General features: G+C 35.5%; 1 protein-coding gene across 12 annotated transcripts in view; it reads left to right on the top strand.

Annotated features, from left to right (window-relative positions):
* The window catches only part of BRAF (B-Raf proto-oncogene, serine/threonine kinase), a 148,018-nt gene that overhangs the window by 70,026 nt on the left and 53,450 nt on the right, over positions 1–24,542 (top strand). For 5 of the 12 annotated variants that reach the window (XM_057504836.1, XM_036926102.2, XM_057504832.1 and 2 more), the window contains 8 exons: positions 4,751–4,854; positions 5,683–5,785; positions 10,293–10,441; positions 11,395–11,511; positions 16,100–16,259; positions 20,209–20,244; positions 20,575–20,611; positions 24,274–24,410. In XM_057504836.1, coding sequence (XP_057360819.1) covers positions 4,751–4,854; positions 5,683–5,785; positions 10,293–10,441; positions 11,395–11,511; positions 16,100–16,259; positions 20,209–20,244; positions 20,575–20,611; positions 24,274–24,410 — 843 coding nt within the window. Of the gene's footprint in view, positions 1–4,750; positions 4,855–5,682; positions 5,786–10,292; positions 10,442–11,394; positions 11,512–16,099; positions 16,260–20,208; positions 20,245–20,574; positions 20,612–21,996; positions 22,117–24,273; positions 24,411–24,542 lie in introns of all 12 variants that reach the window. The other 7 variants (XM_036926106.2, XM_036926103.2, XM_057504833.1 and 4 more) reach the window with 3 other exon arrangements.

The raw sequence follows: 24,542 nt of genomic DNA, 5'->3' as shown, positions 1-24,542 counted from the left end.
AGTATTAAAATGACATAAAACTTTAAATGTTTATTTTTAAAAACTGAGTGGATGAGTGAAGATTTAATAATGTGGGTAACTGTTGAACCACTGTGTTGAATACTTGAAACTAATATAAGATTGTATATCAACTATACTTGAATAAAAAAAAAACCTAAATGAATCTAATTGTTTGGGAAACAAAAGTCCTGAGTTGTATTTGCAACTATACTCAATAGACATAACAAAATGAAAGAGTTTTATTTTAAAGGACCCAGGAACAAATTATTAGATTATCAGTAAGTTTTCTTCATAGCATCAGTAGAAGCCAGAAGACAATAGAATAATTATGCTCATAAACTGCTGACAGCTGCCCAGAAGTTACTCATCTAAAGTATGAGGTACACTGTGAGTGGAGGCACAATAAAGGCTTTTCCAGATGTGGAATTTGCCTTTCCCAGGCTCTGCTTGAAGGAACTACCAATAAACTACTTTAGGAAGAAAATCAAATACAGAGGAAAGAATGAAAAGTAAGAATTAAACCTAAAACTACAAAATCTGTAGAAGAAAAAAGGAGAAAATCTTTGTGACCTGGAATTTGTCAATGATTTCTTAAAATGATACCAGAAGCCCAGCCTATAATGAGCATGATAAATTGGATTTCATTAAAATTAAAAACTTAAGATCTTCAACAGACAGCATAAAGAGATTAAAAAGACAAACCACAAACTGATGTTTTGTAAAACATAATCTGGGGAGGAGCCAAGATGGTGGCGTGAGTAGGGCAGTGGAAATCTCCTCCCAAAACCATATATATTTTTGAAAATACACCAAATACAACTATTGTTAAAAGAGAGACAGGAAGACACAGGACAACAGCCACGCTACATCTACATCTGCAAGAACTCAGCATCTCACAAAGGGGGTAAGATACAAGCCGTGGCCTGGTGGGATCCGAGTGCTCCCTGACCTCAGCTCCCCGGCGGGAAGAAAGGAGTCGGAACGGGGAGGAAGTTAAAGCCCAGGACTGCTAAACAACCAGCTCTAGTAATCTGCACCGGGAGCGCCGACACATAGTGCACGGTGTGCTGGATATTAGAGAAATGGAAAGGCAAAATCTGCAAGTGAGTCCCCGCAACTGGCTCCCCTGGGATAAAAGAAAAGCGAGTGCTTTTTGAAAGTCTTAAAGGGACAGGGACCCCACAGGTGGATGGAATCGTCCTGGCAACTCAGCCCAGCAGCTGGGATTCCCGGGGAACTCTAGGTACCCTAACACCATGGTGGCAACGCAGCTCTGAAGCCCCTCACTGCAATAAGCAGCCTGCCAGTCATTCCCCTGGCCGGCGTGGCCCCCAACACAGCAGCCCAGTAGCCTGAGAGCGGCCATGCACGCCCAAGGTGGCAGCAGTGGCAGCGGCCAAGTGGCCTGGTTGCGGCCGCGCCCCCAGCAGCCACCCAGAATCTCCTCCCAGCGCGCGGCCGCCTGGGCCAGACCCCAAGGCTACTGCCAGTGTGCAGCTGCCCGGTGTAGGCAGAAGAAACTAGAGCAAGGCACGAAGGGGCACTGCTCTCACAGGAGAGCACAGCTGGCCGGCCTGCCACTCCCCGCAGGGCTCTGGGCTACCCTGATGGCAACCCCACTCACAGCAGCTTAGAGGATTAATCTGGAAGCTGCTCCAGGAGTGTGGGTAACCAACACAGGCAGCGGAGGAGGGCAAGGTGACCAGCAAACAGGAAAGGACTTTGTTCTTTCAGCTGACACACGTGCTACCTGCCTACAGCTACCTCTATTGCCATGAGAAGGCAGAAGAATTTGGTCCAGTCCAGAATTACCCAGACAACCCCCGAGAGAGGGCCTGGGGAGATAGATGTAACTAATCTCCCTGAAAAAGAATTCAAAATAAAGGTCATAATCATGCTGATGGACCTGCAGAGAAATATGCAAGAGCTAAAGGAGCAAGTAGGGAAGGGAGAATACAGAAATAAAACAATCTCTGGAAGGACTTAAGAGCAGACTGGATGAGGTGCAAGAGGCCATTAATGGAATAGAAATCAGAGAACAGAAATACAGAGAAGCTGAAGCAGAGAGAGAGAAAAGGATCTCCAGGAATGAAAGAATATTGAGAGAACTGTGTGACCAATCCAAATGCAACAATATTCGCATTATAAGGGTACCCCAGGAAGAAGAGAGAGAAAGGGATAGAAAGTGTCTTTGAAGAAGTAATTGCTGAAAACTTCCCCAAACTAGGGGAGGAAATAGTCTCTCAGACCATGGATGCCCACAGAACTCCCAACACAAGGGACCCAAGGAGGACAACACCAAGACATATAATAATTAAAATGGCAAAAATCAAAGACAAGGACAGAGTATTAAAGGCAGCCAGAGAGAGAAAAACGTCACCTACAAAGGAAAACCCATCTGACTATCATCAGACTTCTCAACAGAAACCTTACAGGCCAGAAGAGAATGGCATGATATATTTAATGGAATGAAACAGAGGAGCCTTGAACCAAGAATACTGTATCCAGCGTGATTATTGTTTAAATATGAAGGAGGGATTAAAGAATTCCCAGACAAACAAAAGTTGAAGGAATTTGCCTCCCACAAACAACCTCTACAGGATATTTTTAAGGGACTGCTCTAGATGGAAGCACTCCTAAAGCTAAATGGATGTCAACAGAGAAAATAAAATCACACCAAAGAAAGTAGACCAACCAAATACTAACTAAAGGCAAAAAATAAAGTCAACTACTCACAAAAGCAGTCAAAGGAAACACAAAAGAGTACAGAATAAGACACCTAACATATAAAGAATGGAGGAGGAGGAATAAGAAGGGAGAGAAATAAAGAAACATCAGACTGTGTTTATAATAGCTTAATAAGAGAGTTAAGTTTAGATGGCTAGATAGTGAAGAAGCTACCCTTGAACCTTTGGTAACCACAAATCTAAAGCCTGCATTGGCAATAAGTACATACCTATCGATAATCACCCTAAATGTAAATGGTCTGAATGTACCAATCAAAATGGATAAAAAAACAAGTACTAACCAAATTAAAAGGGGAAATAGAATGCAATGCATTCACTTTAGGAAACTTCAACACACCACTCACTCAAAAGGACAGATCAACTAGACAGAAAATAAGCAAAGAGACAGAGGCACTGAACAACATATTAGAACAGATGGACCTAATGGACATCTACAGAACACTCCATATGTGAAACAAATACTAAGAGAATTAAAAGGGGAAATGGAATGCAGTGCATTCATTCTAGGAGACTTCAACATTCCACTCACTCCAAGGGACAGATCAACCAGACAGAAAATAAGTAAGGAGACAGAGGCACTGAACAACACATTAGAACAGATGGATCTAATAGACATCTACAGAACTCTACACCCAAAAGCAGCAGGATACATTCTTCTCAAGTGCACATGGAACATTTTCAAGAATAGATCATATACCAGGCCACAAAAAGAGCCTCAGTAAATTCAAAAAGATTGAAACTGTACCAATCAGCTTCTCAGATCACAAACATATGAAACTAGAAATAAATTACACAAAGAAATCAAAAAAGCCTACAAGCACATGTTTAAGGTCAGTAAGACATCTCTTAAGGACGATGAGTGTGATTGAAGGAGTTACAGTTTTCAGCTTTGAACAAAGTTGAATCAGAATTGGTTTTGCTGTAAATGTTGACGTTTCTGATTTCTCAGTGGTGGGTACATAGGGATTGGAATTTTCTGTTCTCTTTTATATGTTTAAAATATTTCATAATTTTAATAAAAAACTAACAATTTTGCTTTAAGTTGGTGAATGGTAATAGAAACTGGAGTCAATTTCCCTTTAATTTTAAGTTAACTCTAGAAATTGTGTTCTATCAGACATAGTAATCCATATGACATTTTAAAGGTATAGTATAAAGGTAAATAACTGAGGTGTTTTTTTTTTTTTGAGAGGGCATCTCTCATATTTATTGATCAAATGGTTGTTAACAATAAAATTCTGTATAGGGGACTCAATGCTCAATGCACAATCATTAATCCACCCCAAGCCTAATTCTCGTCAGTCTCCAATCTTCTGAAGCATAATGAACAAGTTCTTACATGGTGAACAAATTCTTACATAGTGAATAAGTTCTTACATGGTGAACAGTGCAAGGTCATCACAGAAACTTTCGGTTTTGATCACGCATTATGAACTATAAAAAATCAGGTCAAATATGAATATTCGTTTGATTTTTATACTTGATTTATATGTGAATCCCACATTTCTCCCTTATTGTTATTATTATTATTATTATTATTTTTAATAAAATGATGAAGTGGTAGGTAGATGCAAGATAAAGGTAGAAAACATAGTTTAGTGCTGTAAGAAAGCAAATGTAGATGATCAGGTGTGTGCCTGTAGACTATGTGTTAATCCAAGCTAGACAAGGGCAACAAAACATCCACGGATGCAGAAGATTTCTCTCAGAACGGGGGGGGTGAGGTTCTAAGCCTCACCTCTGTTGATCCCCAATTTCTCACCTGATGGCCCCCCTGCGACTGTGCCTGTCTTAGGTTGTTCCTCCCTTGAGGAATCTTACCCGTCTCTGGCTAACCAGTCATCTTCCGGGGCCATACAGGGAGATGTAAAGTTGGTAAGTGAGAGAGAGGCAATATTGATTGAAAAGGTTAGCTTTTTACTTCTTAGGTTTTTTTTTAAGTGATGTGAAAAAATACATAATTTATTCCCATTAGCTCATATCATATATTTATGATACCATAGGTACCTGCAAGGTGTGGAGTCACAGTCCGGGACAGTCTAAAGAAAGCACTGATGATGAGAGGCCTAATCCCAGAATGCTGTGCTGTTTACAGAATTCAGGATGGGTATGGTTTGTATGTGATGTGAAATTTTGTTCAAAAAATGGGGAAAAAAATCCTCAGGCATTAAACTCTGGGGTCGTCTGTAGGATCTTTAGCCAAACCTAGGTCATTGAAAATCAACTTCAGAAAAAATATTAAATGAATATAAAGTTAGCCTAAAGAAAGCTTGTAGGCATATTGAGGAGTTAACATTAGATAATTTTGTGTGGCAGTGGTGTTTGTGACCCTGATCAAATAGCTTTATTTGGAGTTTGAGATTCTTAACAATTTTGTACCATTTAGAATGTGGTTTATCTGAATAATGGACACTTCCCCACTCTCCTGTTTTTAATACAAACTCATATTTTCAGAAAAGGTTTATCAAAATTAACATTTTACATTGAACTATTTTTCTTTCAGAAAGCATCTAAAAATTATGCCGACACCCCCAAATTTTGAATCCCATTTTTAAAAAAACATCCTTTTGGGGGAATGTTGTCTCCTAGGAACTCTTTCTTTGAACGGATAGATATATCCGTACCTGTGATTTTTTTTTTTTTCTTTTGGACCCAAGGAACAATCCATTTTCTGCTGTTGTAGGTCTTTTCTGGAGCTGGCTTGAAGAAAAGAGTACATCTCTTACTCTGCTGTTTGTCCAAGAGTGATACATTTATTTGGGGTAAACATAAAAGTTAATTTATTGCCATTTAAATTTCTAACGATGGAAGACCAGGGAGCCAAACCCCCTCACCATTACTAGTTCCTCAATAACCAATTTTCATATCTTCAGTATGAGGTACATAAAAATTTTTAGGTATGATAACCAAGAAAGGCTGTGTCTACATTTTCCAGAGAGAAGAAACCAATTGGCTGGGACACTGATATTTCCTGGCTTACTGGAGAGGAATTGCATGTAGAAGTGTTGGAAAATGTCCCACTTACAACACACAACTTTGTATGTACCTTTACAGTTTTTTGAAATGTCAAAAATGTTCAAGCTCTTGTGAATGCATTTTTATTTGGGACTATGAAATATGGAAGACTAATTTTGGGATTGATATTTTACCTAAGTTGAAAACCAGTTCTGTTCTTTAAAACACTTGTATTTAAACTAAAGAGTTTTATTTTCATCATTATACTTTCTTTTTAATTAAAAAAGCATGAACTGTCCTTTATTAAAATAAAAAAATTTTAATGATACAAAAGTATATCAAGTAAAAAAGTGACATGCCCTACTAGAGGTAAACATTTGCTAAGAGTACTGTATAGTCTTCCAAACACTTCCCACATACTCAAATGTGTGCTTATACCTGTTAGCCCAGTTTTCTCCTTACTCTTTTTTCTCCCTTTCCTTCATTATTGTCCATTTTTTTCCTTTTCTTAAACTAAAAATGGAGTCCTGTTCTGTATATTTTTCACCTTAAAAAAAAATGAAACAATGCATTGTAGACATCTTTCCATATCAGTACACATAACTTTATTTTTGTTATGATTGCATAATAGTCCATAAGAATATAAATCCAGTATATTTAACTTCCCTCTGTTGATAGACATTTAAGGTTGTTGGGTTTTTTTAATCTGTTTACATATAGGGCTAAACAGACTCTGCATACCTCTTGACACACTTGTGTAAATGTTTCTGAAGGTTAGGTTAATGTGGGCGGAATAGCTCTCCTTGAGGACTAAAGGAAGACAATAAAACTCCCCTTACGGACTTCTTCATCTGGCTTTTCCATTTGCTAGAACCTAGCCTAAGCTAAATGTCACCAGCATGAGGCCTGGAATGTGGGACCTTTCTACCTTAGAGATAAGGTTATAGTTCCCGGAGCATGAGAACCTTTCCTTTGAAAGGATAGGCAGAATCCAGGTCTAGTGATCTATAAGGTGGGAGACATTTCTTACTTTTCTATATACGTGTGAAATTTTGATCCTTTTTCTTAATGGATAATTTTTGCTACTCTTTTGGCTTCAAGTGTTTTCCCATGTGCCTTGGTGATTGGTATAGCCAGGCTCCTAAAGCAGATGATTTATGAGGTGATTTCCTTGAGTGTTTGTGCTTCAATAAATAAGGCATCTTTTGGACAAGTATAAGATTTACTGTGTAGCAAGTAGTTTTATAATGGTGAGCTAGGAAGTTCATTACTATTAATTTTTTTAACTGGCAGAATTTTGAGTTGATAAATCTTAAGATCTTAATTTTTGGAATCCAAAACAGTTGAGCTTACAATTTCATTGTGATTACTACTATTTTTCTTAATTATTCTTCTTAGTTAGAAATTGGGTATGAGGAGGTAAATAAGACCTAAGTTGCTAACCATAAAATAGTGTTAAAAATAGTGCCTCAGAAAGCTCCTTGCCCCAAGAGGATAATGAAAGCACACTGCAGGTTAGTTCCAGAGCATGAAAACCTTCACAGCTCAGTTGGAGACCTGCCAGCAAATATTTATTGAGAACTTTACATTTGCCAATATTGTATTGAACTCGGTATATAACAATGAGTAAGAAAAACAGTATCCCTGGCTTTGTGTAGACAGATGATTTAGTAAGAAAATTTCGTAAACACTCTTTAATTACTGTGTATGTATAAAGTGCTGTAGATGCACAGAGCAGACTCCTAACCTGGTCTTTAGGGAATCTGGAAAGTTTCCCAAAGGAGGAAATACCTAAGCTAAGGCCTGATGAGTGAGGGAGAAGTAGGTGAGTGAAGGTCAGAATACTCTAGACAGAGGAAAAGGCGAGAAAACTATTGAGTTTTGAAAAGTTCAGAATGAAGGATGCAAAGTTGGAGAATAGGGTGTTACTGTGTCATAAGAATTATTGGTAGTAAGCAGAGTCCAGGTCCTGAGAGTCCTTGTAAGTGATGTTAAAGATTTGGACTTTCCTGTAAAATAATTGGAAAGTCAACGACTGTAAGCAGGATAGATGTGATTAAATTTGTGTAGAGCAGTTGTTCTGAATGTCATATAGAGGCAAGAGGAAAAGCCTGTATTCTGCTTAGAAAGGGAAATAATTCCTCTGTTTGCTTCTCTGTGCTAGATTTTACTGGCTACTCAAGGAATGCTGCATTGCCGCCTTATTTCCTAGCAGTTCTGTATTTGTCTACATCCCAGGAGTCCTTGGGAACTGGCAGGGTGGAAGAGAGCGGGAAAGGCAAAGAAACAAGATTTGAAACAGATGCTGCGTGTCCAGCCCTTCCCATTTCGTATAGGCACTAAGGTTAACATCTTCAGACAGCCCCACACCATACAAATTATTGCATGCAAATTGCCTAGTCTCTGCCTCCCTAATTGCCTACTTTACCGTCCATGTTTTATATGCTCAAATTCCAGAATAAGCATAAGTTGTGACCCAAAAGAAAAGACTTACCTCCTGTGCCCATCTTTATTGACAAGGTATACTTACAGATACAAGTATAATAATTTATACTCAAGTGCATTCCCACATTTTCTCCTTGGATGTTTTCCATTTCATTTGTGCTTCCCTCCCCTCGCCTTCCTTGTCTCTTCTTATTTTTCCTCTTTTACATATACATCATTTTCAAATATAAGTCAGTAGCAGGAGGAAAGACTGCAGTTGAGTAGATTAATGAAAGAAGAGAAGCTAGGGCTTCATGAAAGTCAACAGATTATCAGACTAGTGAGGATATGAGTGATTAGCAAAAAGCATCAGATGACTATAAAATGCTGATTCCTGGGAATACATTTTATATTTTTTTGTGCCCCATTTTCTGGGATTCTGATAGCAACATAAAAACTTACTTTGACAAATAGTGGCCACATAAATATTAAAGATCTTTAATTTCTCATATATCCAGAGACAGATGAAAAGGAACAAGCTAAAAACAAGCAGTTGCCTCTTTACATCCCCTAGAAAGTGATACATAGACAAAAAAGGTGAAGAAAACAAGAGCCACTCTTAAAATTACCAGAATATTCTGTAAAAAGCCAGAACAAATAAGGTGCCAATGTACCATTTTCTCAATGAACTATTTTTTAATAACATCCCATTAAATACATGTTTATTGAAAAGAGTTTGGTAAACTGGATGTTGAAATCAATTTACTGGATCATGAAAAGCATTTACATGTAATAGAGTGTATTAGAAAATTCTGTTGTACATTATATATAGTCAGGGTAAGTATTATTATATGAATGCAGGTATGTCCTGGGTCATAATGTGAAATGTATTTCTTACTATTATTTGTGAGTCAAACTGTCTTAAAAACTGAGATGAATTGAAAACATATAGCAAAGAACAAAGGACAAAATAGAGTCATCCATGCTCTCACTATTCTGAAATACCTGTTGTTAAAACATTCTGATATTTGTTTATCCTTCTTCTGTTTTCTGCTTGTCATATACAAAAAAACAAATACTTAAAAATATTTCTGGCCTCAGTAAGGATAACTACTTACACAATTTATGTGACTATGTTATAGATCATTTACAGCTGACATGGAGTCTTCTTACGTGCTGCCCTTTAAGTTTCATGTAGAGGAATGTTCCCAGATACGTTTAGGAGTTTGAATCCTCTAACAAACTGATAATTTGTTAAAAGTAGTTCTTACTGTCTTTTAGGGTATTTTCCTTCTTGTTCCTTCTCCTGGTTAGTAAGCTAGGATGGTATTGTTCTGATATTCATAGAATAACAAACTAGTTAGCTTTTTCTTTTATAAATAATTGTTTTTACCTTTTAGTCAAAGTGTATTTACAGTTTAATCAAATGTATATAGTTTTTGACACCGTACAGAGGGGCTTATAATGAAAAACAATCTGTTGCCCATTCTTTGCTAACTTAAGCCCCTTTTCAGAGGAAATCACTCTTAACTTTTAATGGTTTCTGTTTTAAGCTTTTTTGGTGATTGTTTTCATATTACTAAAAAATAACTTTAGCCACAATTCCTTGATTTATCAACTTTAAACATCATTTATTGGTTACTGATTCAATAGGAAATTAGCTCATCTGTAGCATTATAACCTCTCCTCCTCCTTCCTATCTTCCAAGGTGTGTTGTTTTTGGGTATCTTTGTAACTTTAAATAAATATATGAGTATACCATTGTTTCTTGTTCTGTCAGCACCCAAAAGCATCTCTTAACTCCTTTCTTTGTACAATTATTAAAGTGTGCCCTTATCCTTCCCTTCACCTGTATTCCTGCCTTCTACTTGTCATCTCTATTTTTACTTTTATGTAGTCAAGCTTGAAATTAGTTTCCAGTCTTTATTCTTTTTCCATCTTTTTGACTTCTGAGGTTTTTAATTGGATATTGGGTAGGAGATAAATATATATAGTCTAACTATTGTCTTGAGCACATTTGTTTTCATTTTAGTGTCTTAGTGTGTAAGACAGTTCTCATGATATAAACATGTTAAAGATTCATTGTTTTAAAAAAGAGTAAATAAGTTGATTTCTTGAAAGAGTCTTGAAAGTTATTGAAATTTTCTATGATGTTTTACTTTGCAGGTACGGAAAACTTTTTTCACCTTAGCATTTTGTGACTTTTGTCGAAAGCTGCTTTTCCAGGGTTTCCGCTGTCAAACATGTGGTTATAAATTTCACCAGCGTTGTAGTACAGAGGTTCCACTGATGTGTGTTAATTATGACCAACTTGAGTAAGTAATCAAAAAAGTCTCTTTCCTATCTACCATTTTACATTTAACTTTCCTGAATGTGAAACTAGTATGTCTTAGAGTCTGTGGGAATTTTCTGTCAGTTGTTAATAAGGAATTTTTAAAACTGTGGTTAGAGACTAATACATGGTATAGACAGTTCTTCTAAACTGTAATTCTGATTCACTTGTGCATTTCATTGGTTTTATATTCTCTTTTAAAGATCTTTCACTATAGAAATCACATTTTAGATAGTTTTGGGGAGGAGAGCAGGTATTATTTCAATTAAGACAACTATTATATTTTTGGACCACAGATCATGGGGTCTGATCCTGTCAGCTATCTTGTAAATTGTGTTCTCTTTCTCTCTCTCTTCCTCACTTTCTCTTTCTCTTTCTCCTTCAAATTCTGCTCCCCCTGCCCCATCCAGTTTATTTAAAAGTAAAATATAAAATCTTGTTACCCATTATATCTCCTTCTAAAATTTGTTTGTTTTATGCCAGATTATCCAATAGATGAGACTGAGTATTTTAATGTTTTCTGTAGTAGTTGCTGCTGCTGAGATCTTACTCCTTCTCTTGATCACTTGAGCAGAGCATTCACCTCTATGCTTTTAAGTGTTACTATAATGATGTAATAATCTAATTTAGCAATAGATAAATTTTCTTCTAATTCTTTAACCATAAAGCATGTTTTTCCCCCATTTTAATGTGTACTAATTTTCTGTGTAGAACAATTAATTTCAGATTCTAGCTTACTTTGAAAGTATAATATACTTTTGAAAAATAAGCCTTTAGGCAAAAATACAAGGAATTGAATTTAACGACCATTTCTGCAAATGGAATTTGATCTCGGATATGTCTGTTAACTCTTTAATGTACTCTGGTTTATGAAGCTTCTGGGTTTTGCACAAGTTAGGTTTGTTTTGTTTTGTTTTTTTTGTTTTTGCCTCACAGTTTGCTGTTTGTCTCCAAGTTCTTTGAACACCACCCAATACCACAGGAGGAGGCCTCCTTAGCAGAAACTGCCACATCTGGATCATCCCCTTCTGCACCCCCATCCAATTCTATTGGGTATGATTTGACTCCTGCTGTTCAGTGACATGCTATTTGAGCTATTTTCTTTCGGATCTTTTATTTAATTAAAAACCTTTCCAACATTTGGATTGTTACATTACATTAAGGTCATCTTTTCAGATAACTTGTTTTATCACACCAGCCAAATGTTTACATGCATTTGGTACAGATACATGGGATTAAAACTGACGTGAACTGTTTCAGGATGTGTCTTGAGAAAAATTAAGCAGCAGGTAACTTAGAACCCCTTACCTTGTGCCCATCATTATTAGGTAATATTAAATTTCAAAAGTATGTGATTTTCATTTAGAAAAAGTAGCATTACAAGATAATGGCAAACAATTAAAAATAGTATATAATCATATTCTATAATTTATGACATAGATTTTAGACTACTTGATAAGAACGTCAATAGTATCATGTTTACAGAAGGGAGAATAGTGAAAAAGTAGGCAAGAACATTTAATGAAGAAAATGAAATTTCAACTGGACCTTAAAGAATTCTAGAATCTGAGTGAGCCTAGGAAATACAAGCATGTAATAGTTGGGAGTGGGGGAAAATAGCATAAATACAGGGAATGGGGATGGTAAATTTGGGAGATAGTGAAAAGAGGCCAGGCCAAAATGAGAAATATGTGTAAGAACAGATTATGAAGAGTCTTGGAATTCAGGCTGGAATTTAGACTTGACACAAGAGGAGAAAGAATAATTAAAGATTTTCAAGCAGCAGACTGACTTGATGAAAATGGTTTTAAAGAAAAGTAGTTTGCAGTGGTATACAGATAGATTGGTAGCAAAGTGTCTAGGGTGAAGAAGGCCAACTAGGATGCTATTGGTAGAGAAGACATTGAGAGTCGTTGAAGACTTGAACTGGAGTCGTAGTGTGGAGAAGGAATGGACATTCATGAACTGTAAAATGAAACAAATAATAGGATTAATAATCAGTTGTGGAGGATAAAGGAAAGAACTGACTTTTAAGATGATACAAAGGCATCATATATTCAAGCCTCATAGTAGAAAATGAAAAGCGATTTTGTTGAGTTCATAGCAGACAGTAGTTTGCTTGGAGCATTCCTTAAACAGGTCTGCTTACTCTGTCCACATTCGATTTGAGGCAGCATAAATTATGTTGTATCTGGAATCATATAGTTTTTAAAAAGTCCCCACCCGACATTCTATTCTAGAAGTCTAGAATATTCCAGAGTCAGACAGTTAAGATCAGAACTACCTGTTGTCAGTTTTAAACCTGCTTCCTTCCACTCTTCACAGTGCATGCATGCAGTTTCTTCTACTTAGAGAAAAAAAAATAAGATGTCACTCCCAACTGTTCTGTAATTTTAGAAGCCAACCTTACTAGGGGTCTCATAGGCTTGAAAATGTAGCAAAAGACTTTTGTATTAAGGAGTAGGTGTATGTTATCTATTTTGGAACACAGGGAAATGTAACCACTTTGTTCTTCTGTCAGGTTGTAACAGTTATCCACTCTGGTGGAGTAATTTTATTCCTGCTATCTCTATTTTTAGTGTATACACCTGTGTATTTCTTAAAATATCAAATCACAGTGGTATTATTGTCTGTTTTGATTTTTAATTAATCCTTTGGTTATGACATTTACTCTTGACAGGTTCTATAGACCGTGATGCCTTTCTCACGGCAGGTCCCAGTACTGTGAGCAGAGTTACAGAACACCATAATGAAATTAGCTTGGCCTCTAAGAAGGTTTACAGTGGTAATGATCCAGGACATTTGCCTTCCAGGGAAGGAATGCTGTCTTAAAATGAAGAAAAAACATCTGCCTATGCCATGAGTGTTTTGTTCATAACTAAACTGAAATACATTCTGATCTTGAGCAAATAATAGGAAGGATGTTCAAATTTCTGTTTTCCTGATGCTTTCACAAGTGTATATGGCACCTCTGAAAAAATTTAGGTGCCTCTTCTCTATTGATATTTGTTTGCATTTTGTTAATAGTCCTGATAACAATTATAATGGTCATGAAATATATATAATAATGGGTGTAACCAAGACATATTGGAGAAGTGATACATTGCCCTGTTTTGAATAAAAAGTTAGGAGTATCTCCTTTTCTACTTTTTAAAAACGCTATGGAATGTGAAAAGTCAACATTTTAAAATTCGTATTATTGCTGAACCGAAGTAGCCACTTTGCTTCAGAACTTTCAATATTCTAGATTAAAAATGAGATCTGAACTGATAATTTGCTGACGTATGTTAGAAGTGAAATTATCTTTACTTTTAATTTGGTACTGCTTCAGAGATGTTTGCAGCAGGGTAGGTCATGGATCATCAGGAGGCCTTTGCTGACTGCCAGCAAACCTAACAGGGTATAAATTGCTTTGGTCCAGGTAAAGACATCCCAGTATGGAAACTCAATTTTATCAATTCCCAGAAATGAAGAAAGTTAGGTATATACTGGTTTACATTAACTAAAATTTAGAAAGACTGAATTAGAATGCCAGGTAATTGATTTCTGTGAGAAATATGCCTGTTGTATAGATCAAAGTTCTTATATTGGATGGACCAGCACTCACTCTGCTTTTGGAAGATATTTATGAGAAAACAAATTATAATCCAGAGATGATTTTTATTAAACATGAAATTAGAACATGGTTCAGATGTTTACTGAGCAGTATAGTAATTTAAAGTATTCTCTATAGTTATAACTTACTGGCCTTCAAGGATAGATAAATTGGCTTTGTAGACCAACACATGGTTTTGGCTGGGCAGTGTTAGTATGATACCAGCTGCCATTAAATTCGTCTTTCTCATTCTGTGTAATAATAAGCAGGTAGCCACATTTTCTAGTATAGCCATTCATTTCTTTAGATATTATTAAATTTGTCAGATTAAATCCAAGGTTTTTTCCTACTTCTGGGCCATTGTCCCAGGATACATATTTCTGATTTGTTATGTACTACATGTTGCTGTCATAGTCTTAATTCAGTAAATTTCAAGAGTGACTTGCTGTCTCATATGCATACATCAGGTCAGTTCTATTAAGTAGACTACCCTATATAGTTGTAGTTAATTCAGGTTTGCTCCACTTTTAAAGCCTATCTTAAAGTATGCTATTGCGTTAAGACTTTAAATCAACCTATAAATAGTTCTTAAAAAGTCAGTGCACTTTCCATAACTTTAAAAAAAAGCTAATATTATCATTTTTACATTCTTTCAACTGCTCCCAAAACCCCTTAGCAAAAGCATATATTTGCTGCCTAAAGCAAAAATAAAGGATAGCTCTGCCACAATTTTAAAATTTCTCAGTAATTAGAAAAAAATGGACTAGTGATCCATGTTAATTTTCCTAAAGGTCAGTTCCAGTAGTCTTACCTGTAACTTTCATTGGGCTGATACCAGTTTTTTAAAGTACATAGTATTTTGTTTTTATTTCAATTCTAAGTGGATTCATTTAGTTAATATGAATAAAGTCAAATTTTCTTTCCCTACATTTTTTAGTGTGCTTCAAAGAAAACTATAAGCTAGTATAGTTCAGATTCTAGTCTGAAGAGAGGCTGTTAGCACTGAGTCATTCATTTGTCCTGATGGAGCTCACTAAGACAGCCACACCTCATCTGTCAAGTGATACTCATCTCCCAGCTCCCTTGGATATCCTTTCTGAGGGGCATAGATTCCTCACAGGTGTTTACAATCTACTCTCAAAACTTTAGCATGTTCTGTGAGTGCCACGTTCATATTGGGGGCAGTAAGAGATTATAGACCTTGTTACCTGTAGTACCAAAATAGGTCACTGTCACCTGTTCTTTAATTCATCAAAAAACTATTTAAAAATATATTTCCTTTAATGCTTAATATGATTATCTTCTGTCTCCTATGTCAATTATTGAGCATGGTAAAATTTTAAAATATGAGATATTGACACAATAAGGATCATCTTTTTAATTTTGAAATGATCTTTTGCTATTCAGGATTTCAGTCAGCTCCTGTGTAAAGCAGCAGGTATATCTTTCAGGCCCTGAAATATTCATGTGTATTCTCAAAGTATCCTAATACTTTCCATAAAAATTGCATCTTAGTAACTTCAGCTACCAAAAAATAGCAAAGGCAGAAAAAAATGATAACTATTATTCCATCAGTTTCTACCTAAAGCATTTTTGTGTAACTTTGAAGAACAGAGATTCGTCACTTGATTAACCATAGGTAATTTCCAGTCATTCATAGATTTCCTTGGAATTTTCTGGATAAGAATCAGTGTTCTTATCATTGATAGTTTCTGGATGGTCTGCTTGAGCAAAGCAGCTTTGTCAGTATTAGTTGTAGGCATATATAATTTTTTTAACTGACGGTATTAAAAGCCGTTACTGCTCTGTTTTTCTTTTTTATTAAGGTATCATTGATTTACAGTCTTATGCTCAGGTTTCACATGAGTGACATTGTGGTTACTGCGTTCCCCCCTATTATCAAGTCTCCATACTGCTGGGTTTTTAGTGCTTTGTTTTAAAGATTTTTATTTAGAATATAAAATCAAGGAAATCTTTATCCATTTTTGAATATTATCTCTATAAAGTTGCTCTGAATCTTACCTTCCAATGACTTGATTTTTCCAGGCCCCAAATTCTCACCAGTCCATCTCCTTCAAAATCCATTCCAATTCCGCAGCCTTTCCGACCAGCAGAGGAAGATCATCGAAATCAGTTTGGACAACGAGACCGGTCCTCATCAGCTCCAAATGTGCATATAAACACGATAGAACCTGTCAATATTGATGTAAGTATCCAGCAATGTAAGAACTAAAAAATATAAGTACGTTTCATTATTTTTCTGTTACATTTCTAATATAGATCAGAAATAGGTGCTATCTTTCATGTATTGCAGTTATTACAAGTGACACTTTTCATGAATTATACATCAGAAAAGCCTTGTCATTTTCTCTGATGGCATTAAATATTTAACTGGTACCAAATTTTAGAGCTATTCTGATGTTTCCTTTATTCACACAATCCCTGTGAAAGCCTTATCTTTGTTTATTTAACAGATAATCCACTTGGCCATTTTATGCTAAAAAAAAAAGAATACAATTGCAGGTTTCCTATTTAGATTAATTTAAAATCTTTACCTAAATTTCTAAAAGTATAATTTCAAATTAAATATCCCTTAAGGTTTAATCATTACTGTATGTACTTGACATGCAAAGATGTCTTTTACCTTCTTACTCTTTTGAGTATACCATTGTATTCCATCTCTATATACATCCTGAATTTTGGCATATTCTTTTTAGGTAAGGTTGTTACTAAGTTTTACTCATTTTTAAAAATGCATCTTCTCTGATCTCATCATCATACATTGTAATCTCACTTCAATTATTTAGCCACCTTCTGGGTGGTCACTCTTGACGTTTTTACTTTTGCAGTTTATCTTGCATACTGTAACTTGATTATGTACATTAGTGTTTCTTCAATTGAATCTTCACTTCTGGAAAGCAGAAACTATTGTTCCCTTGGCACATATCTTAGAACTAAACACATAATAGGTCATCAAAAAATATTTTTCAGCAAAAGACTTAGAAGATAAAACAGAGGAAATCTCCCATAATACAGACCAGGAATCAACAAACTTTTTTTGAAGGACCAGATAGTAAATATTTTAGGCTGGTGAGTCATAGGATCTCTAATGACAGCTATTGAGCTTTGTCATTATAGTACAAAAGCAGCCATAATAATACAGTATAAACAAATGGATGTGGCTTTATTTAGTAAAACTTTATTTACAAAGTAATCATTAACTGAGTTACAGAAGAGAATGAATGAATGAAGTGTTCTTGCTCTCTGTGGTAGACTAAGGATTCTGATGTGGCTTCATTTAGTAAAACTTTATTTACAAAGTAATCTGTTAACTGAGTTACAGAAGAGAATGAATGAATAAAGTGCTCGTGCTCTTTGTGGTAGACTGAGGATTCTGATCTTGGAATTAGGAGTCATTTCTCCCATAACTTGTACTTTAGAATAGAGTGTAGGTTGTCCTTAATCTCTGTCTATAATAAGCAACAAAACTGAAAAAGTCTACCAAACCACATTTGTCTTGGAAAGTAATTATTTTTAAGAAGGAAATTAAAACTTTCCCAGTGTAAACAAGGTCCTGGAGTTAGTGAGGCTGTTATGTGTGTGTTAGAGTACAGGGCTGTTCTCATTATACAGGTACTCCTTATGCGAGTCCTTATAGCTATAACATCGAGTAGAGAAGATCACAGCTGATAAAATGATTGAAAGGGAGTAAAACTTGGCCTGCCTTTCTTACAGTTAACCACTGTTGTATATAGTATTAGAAGAGAAGTAAAAGAGATAAGTGGTAGAAGATAATGTCCTGATTTCCAGCTTGGGTGAATAGATAACTAGATAATAAATAGATAAATAGATAATTCATTCCATTCAGTAGGATAGTAAATACCAGAGGAAAAAGAGAAGGCTTTGTAGAAATGAGAATGATTAATTTTTATTTTGGACATACTGATTTTAAGATGTCTGCAGGCCTTTACTGGTTTAGAAGTCCAGTAACAATTGAATATAAGGACCTTGAGTAGAGATACAGATTTAGGAGTATTTAGCGTATTTGTCTTAGTTAAAGCCGTGGATGTAAATGATACTACTCAAACAGTGTATATAATTTGAAAAGGGGGTAGAAAATGCAGCCACCAGTTAACATTTAATATTTGAGGTACAGGTTATCTCCTTTATAGACTCTAATTCTTAAGTCTAGATTCAGATTAGAGAAAGTAGTATTGCAAAAGCTAAAGGGAGAAAAGGGATTTTAAGAATTTTGAAGTAGTTGATGTCAGTTGCCATTGTAACTCAAAATGAGGTACAAACTGAAAATGACTGTCAAACTGGGCAAGTGAAATACCATTTTGACTGTATTGAGAGCTGTTTTGGAAGGCTAGTGGAGGAGAGCAAGGTAGGTGAAGATGCAGGATTAAGTGTCAGTTTTGAGAAGCTTGGCTGAAAAGGAAGGGGCCATAGACTGAAGCAAGGTTGAGGGACATGGTTGAGGTTGATTTTATTATAAGTTGACTTCAGCATATTTGTAGCTTGAAGGGAAGAAGCCAAGTGAAGAGAGACGTTGAAAATAACAAGAGAAGGAATGATTGATGTAATAAAATTCCTTGAACTTGGAAACTGTTCCTCAGAAGATATGAGGAATTAAAGGTGGACATAGCTAGTTATGAGCTCTTTACATACAGTATGACCTTGGACAGATGACTCACCCTTGAGGCTAATAGTGTCTACCTCTTGTAGTGGTTTGAAAATGCTTATTATGCCTGGCATATAATAAGTAAAAAGTTATAGCTAGTATTACTGTGCAAGTGTTTGTAGATGTATGGGTAGAACAAAATGTTCTTTGATGGTTTGTGTTTTCTCTGTCATACTGGAGGGAAGAGATATAAGTAAAAAAGAAACTATAGGAGATTAGGGAATAGTTTTAAATAGCCAGTATCAGAATGCTAGAAGATCCTATTTAACCTAAACAAGAAGTAGAAAAGAATGTCACTGAGCTTTAAAAACATATTTAAGATTGAAAAATACACGTTTATGGTGATATTCGCAGTAGGTTGTAAGAGTGGAGAAAGCCAAATTTGGCTGATGCATGATTGTGCGGAGTTAGCAGGGCTGGTGCACATAGAGGAAGGGGATATGGCATTTATGCCTTTGCCTTGTGGTTCTTTCTGTCTAGAAGGCTCTCTGCTTTTCATTTCTACATTCCTGTCAATCCATGAAACTCCCAACTCATAACCCATCTTTTCAAATGCTTCACCAGTGACTAAGTCCTGTAGTTATTTATCCTTTGAACTTCTGTAGTACCAAGAATTTATTCTTAACCCCCACTATTTATTTCGCAATTAGCTAAGCAACTTTGGCACCTCTTTTATTGTTTTCTAAAGCTGTTGTTGTTATGTCATTTAATTACCATGTATGTACATCTTTCTTCTACTTAGATTATATGCTCCCAAGAACACAGAAAGTTAGTGAGACCACCAGGATTTTATATTTATTGGTAGCTACACAATACCTACCACTTAGCACCTTGTTTGCATGTATATGAGTGTTGATTATTCTGTAGAAAATGTTAGAGGCTTTATATTACATTGAACATGGTAGACTATCTCTCTAAAGAATTTACTCTTTGTTTTATCCTGTAAACAGAAAGGTGCCTATTTGTCAGAAGCCTTTGAGACTATTCAGAGACATTTGGGGCCATTCAACCCTCATATTTAAGTTACACTGGGTAAATAATCTAAAATCTGCCTATCAAGATCTAAATTATATTGCGTTGCCAATAGACTCTTCCCTCTCCCTCCCCCCAGCATTGTCTGTTGTAAAAAGCTATATTTTAGTAATAAAAACATTTTAACAAAACCCTTGTTTGAGCTTCTTTGATCTTTTCCCTTCTAATCTGTCTACCCATCCATATTTTTATGATTGTAATCAGTTTACATTTAATTTTGTATTGTTTTTTAATTATAAACATGTTTTATGATAAAAGTTTTATTACTGTTTTAGTAGCTGCATAATATTTTAAAAATTCATACACCATAATTTACTTACCCAATGTGTCAATATGCCTATAATAGGGAAATAATTATTTATGATTTTTTAGTATGATGGATAATGTTGCACTAATCATCTTTGTGCATATCATTTTTTCTTCTGAATTATTTCCTTAGGAAAAATTCCCAGAAATGGAATTACAGGATCAAAGGGTATGAACATTTTATGGCTCTTAATATGTGCCAGTAGATTTTTTTTTTAAATTGATGCAGCCATTGGTTTTGAATGGCCTGAAATGGATTTCAACATTTGATAAGGACTAATAATCCCTTCAGTATAGGGCTAGGTTGGCAAGTGCTTCAAAGTTTTGGTTTTATCATGTTCATTAGCTAATTCCATATTCTTTCTGTTTTATGAAGTAATTGTAAGACAAGCATTATTTTTGAATTAATGTTTCTGTTAATGCTTAGTGGGAAATTCAGTGTTGTTCTTACTTTCTTACCATATGCTTTGAATAAATATACATTACTGTTTATTTGTAGGACTTGATTAGAGACCAAGGGTTTCGTAGTGATGGAGGTAAGTAATGATTTCAGTTAAAGAGAATAAAAACTCGGGAAATGCAATTGCTTTGCCGCTTGTCTCCTTTATATTTGCTTTTTTCATGAAACACAGACACAGAGAAAAATGTTCAGAGAAAACCCCCAAATTTTATTCTCTAGTGTTTATTATTTCTCCCTAATAAAATTTTAACTGACTTATAGCATGAGTAGAGAAAAAGAGAGGACATAAAATGGGTCTTAAATGTACTTACTATCTACAATTAAAAAATTTTGTTATCATAGAGAGATCCTTAATTGTTTTACCTGTTCTACTAATTTCTAGCTAGTGCTGGAGATGACACTAATTTTGGGAGCCTCCACTAATAATTAAAGATTGAACTGAGAATCAGTTAAAACTTGACTTTCCTAAATCGTTCTTGTGGAGAGTCCCTTAGATTGCCTGTCACAACTGATTGTTAGACATTGTTAGCCACTTCCCTTCAGCTTTCTAGAAAGGTTTTTGAATGTACATTTTATAAATGAACCCCTCATAGAAGAGCCTAGTTGCTCTCATTAGCTCAGTAAATCAAATAAGCAAGTGAGAAATTGACCTAAGATTTCTTACAGAATTTTCATCTGATAATCACTCTAGCACCCACTGATTACTGGGACATAAGAAAAACATTGCTTAAGAAAATATGACTTACATAAGATTTTATCCTCATATAATGCTTTCCAGGAAATGGTATTTGAAACTATCTAGAGGTTTCTTCCCGGTGGTCCTCTGCCTACATTTTTTGCTGTCTTCTAGCTAATAAGGAAGACGTGCAATATCTGCATATCTTGCTTAGAGTTGGTCTCTTCACTGTGACCTGCTTTATCTTGATATCCAAGCCCAGACTCATTTTACACTGAATAAACATTGTATAAACCATCTTTTGTTATGTTTCTATATATATGTGGAGCTACCAAAATGATAACCCTGCATTATATACTCTGAACTTAGTATTTACTATAGCACATGGTTATAAAAGTTTTTTTCTTGTTTGTTATTCCATGAACCCACCAATTAATGTTGCTGTCAGTTTGACTTTCATATGTCTTAATAGCTGTGACTTTTGATAATTTTGCCCAATACATCCAGCATTTAAATGTTGCCATCATGTTAGCATCACAAAGTTAACTTGGTCACAAAAAATGCCTGCTTAGTACTGAAAATCAAACGGCATTTCTTGTCCTTTTCATGAGTCACTTTTTAAAAAGTCATTGGGATTTTATGGAAATAAGCAGGTTTTTTAAACATCCAGAATTATTTTGTGAAGCAGGCTTCAACTCCTCTTGTTTATTCCCCGTGACTTCTTTCATTTCTTCTGTGTGTCTGTCTTCCTGTGTTTGCCTGCCCCTCTCTTTCTCTTCTAACAGCCCCTTTGAACCAGCTGATGCGCTGTCTTCGGAAATACCAATCCCGGACTCCCAGTCCCCTCCTACATTCTGTCCCCAGTGAAATAGTGTTTGATTTTGAGCCTGGCCCAGTGTTCAGAGGTAGTTGGGCTCTTCTTTCTTGTTTTCACCCAAAGCAAACTAGATATAAACTACAGATACTGTTTGTGCCTCACCCTCACAGCGTGTGTTTGTAAGTGTGAAAGTTTTCAGTACTAAATTTCTGCTTGGCCTGGCTGGAATGCTCTGAATGTGCTGCTCACACATACTCAATACCACAAGCTTTCTGTATGCTGTCATAAATTTTTAAAAGCAAGAGAAGTCTGGGCTGAGATTCTCATCTTGTTTTTTGTTATATTATTTACTTTTTCATCTCGATAGCTTCTTAAACTCAGTGGGTGGCAATAAATAATGTGGGGAGATGTCCATCAATCTGAATTCCTTCTGTTTTAATCTATTTGGGTGATAACTTTGATAATAATTAATATTTGTTAACATTTTTTGTGGGGTTTTTTTAGTAGAAATGAAAATTCTTATTAGATATTACTAGACTTTTGATTTAAGTTTTCCTATAATAGCAGCAGTGTTCTTGTTTTAAAACATAGGACATGTATATTATACATTATATCAAAGGTAGGGAGTTTTAAAAAAGATGTGTAGTATATTTGGGGAATTTAGTGTACATCAGAAAATTTGAGGATACTTCATGCCGTAATGTGAGGAAAAGTTAGTGTAATTTCACTCTTCCATTTCATCTTGCCATACTTTAATTAGTAAATTCATTTTAAACATTTTAAACTGATTTTTAAAAATTTAACTCAAAATTCAGACGGGTGTCTTGTATAAATATTTTTACAGAGTTGTTATTTACTCGCTTTTGCTAGTTAGTGTCTGTTATTTCTTCTGAATGCAGTGGTGGTGGTTCAGATTTTTGTTCTCTCAGCCCAGCTGTTTCTCAGAAAATGTAGTGAATGAGTTGGAAGTCACAATAGTGAGTAGTGTAGTTAAAATAAGTAGTACAATACAGTACCGAGTAGACCAGAATTGTGAAGGCTGTGCCAGCAGCAGTAAGGCTTTATAGTGTTGAAAATTAACAGTGGAAGATAGAAAATGAGTTGTACTTTAGTTAATCATTCCAGATACCATTTTCTTTTAGAAAATTGCATATGAGATCATGGAAATTCCACATGATGACATGTGTAATGTAGTAATGATAAGATTGTACACATTTAAATGTTGCCACTGGTATCATTGTTCTTTGAAACATAGTGATTCTCCCCCTACCCCCCCACAGTAATCTTTTTAAACAAATTATCTTGAAGTTTTTTTGTTCTGTATATAAAAATATTTCTTAACATCTTAGTTCTACTTATCTAAACTCCACTAGGAGTCATTGCCCGGAACCCTCTCAACCATATCTTACTTACATGAACTTTGGATTTTTGCTCACTCAGCTTTTGGAAAAGTACCCCTGAAAAAGGCATGTGACGCTGCCGACCAAGTCCACTTTCAAAGACTACCCCTTGGGCTCACTTGGTTGGTAGAGTATTTCCATTTGTAGTAACTTGGCTGAGAGGCCAGAGCACTTAGCTGTTCTCTCTTCTTATAAAGGTAGAGATTTTTCAGGGAGTCTTGAGAAACTTGCTTGGCTTTTTACATTAATTCTGTTTTGCAAGTAACAGTCATCGTTTAGTAGAATAAGCCTCCGCTAACCAATGGAGCTGACCAGTATCTTTCACTCTTAAATAGTACAGTATGTAGATAGGATTTTTAAAATTTTAGTAGCTAATATGAAACAGCCAGATATTTTGAACATTAAGGCTGTTATTAGAATATGTTTCCATTTGGGGGTTTCTGTCTTTTTATATATTGATTGGCTACTGAGGTAGCAAAATAACTAAAAGTGTATTTTTATATAGGCTTTTCAACTGCTTTTGTTTTTGTGTTTTAATCAAAGAAACAAACCTGGGGGTATTTTGTAGTATTTATCTCTTGTTTCAGAGAGATTGTTTTTTTCTGCTAGATTATGCCCCAATAAGCAAAGTATATCTGTAATCATTATGTTTTGAAGTTCATTAAATATGCCAGAAAACTAAAACTATAGTGCTAATCACCAGTGAGGCCCCTTTTTGGCCTATCATTTCCAAAAGGTGTACATTTGATCATACACTGTGTTTTTTAAATAAGTCTAAATCTTCCCCCCAAATTAACATACTTAATCCTCCTTTCATAGATACATTTTTCCTTTCACTAACTTAGGATCAACCACAGGTTTGTCTGCCACCCCCCCTGCCTCATTACCTGGCTCACTCACTAATGTGAAAGCGTTACAGAAATCTCCAGGACCTCAGCGGGAAAGGAAATCATCTTCATCCTCAGAAGACAGGAATCGAATGGTGAGAGCATATGATATCTTTTTAACTCTTTCTTTTTAGAAGTTACAGCCAAATGTAATGTGACCTTTTAGGTGTAGGATATATGGGGACATACAATATGTCCAGGTGTGACACAATTCCCATAATCAAGTA

The sequence above is a fragment of the Manis pentadactyla genome, chromosome 7 (assembly GCF_030020395.1).
Source record: "Manis pentadactyla isolate mManPen7 chromosome 7, mManPen7.hap1, whole genome shotgun sequence".
Lineage (NCBI taxonomy): Eukaryota > Metazoa > Chordata > Mammalia > Pholidota > Manidae > Manis > Manis pentadactyla.
This window is presented reverse-complemented; position numbering and strand designations above follow the sequence as displayed.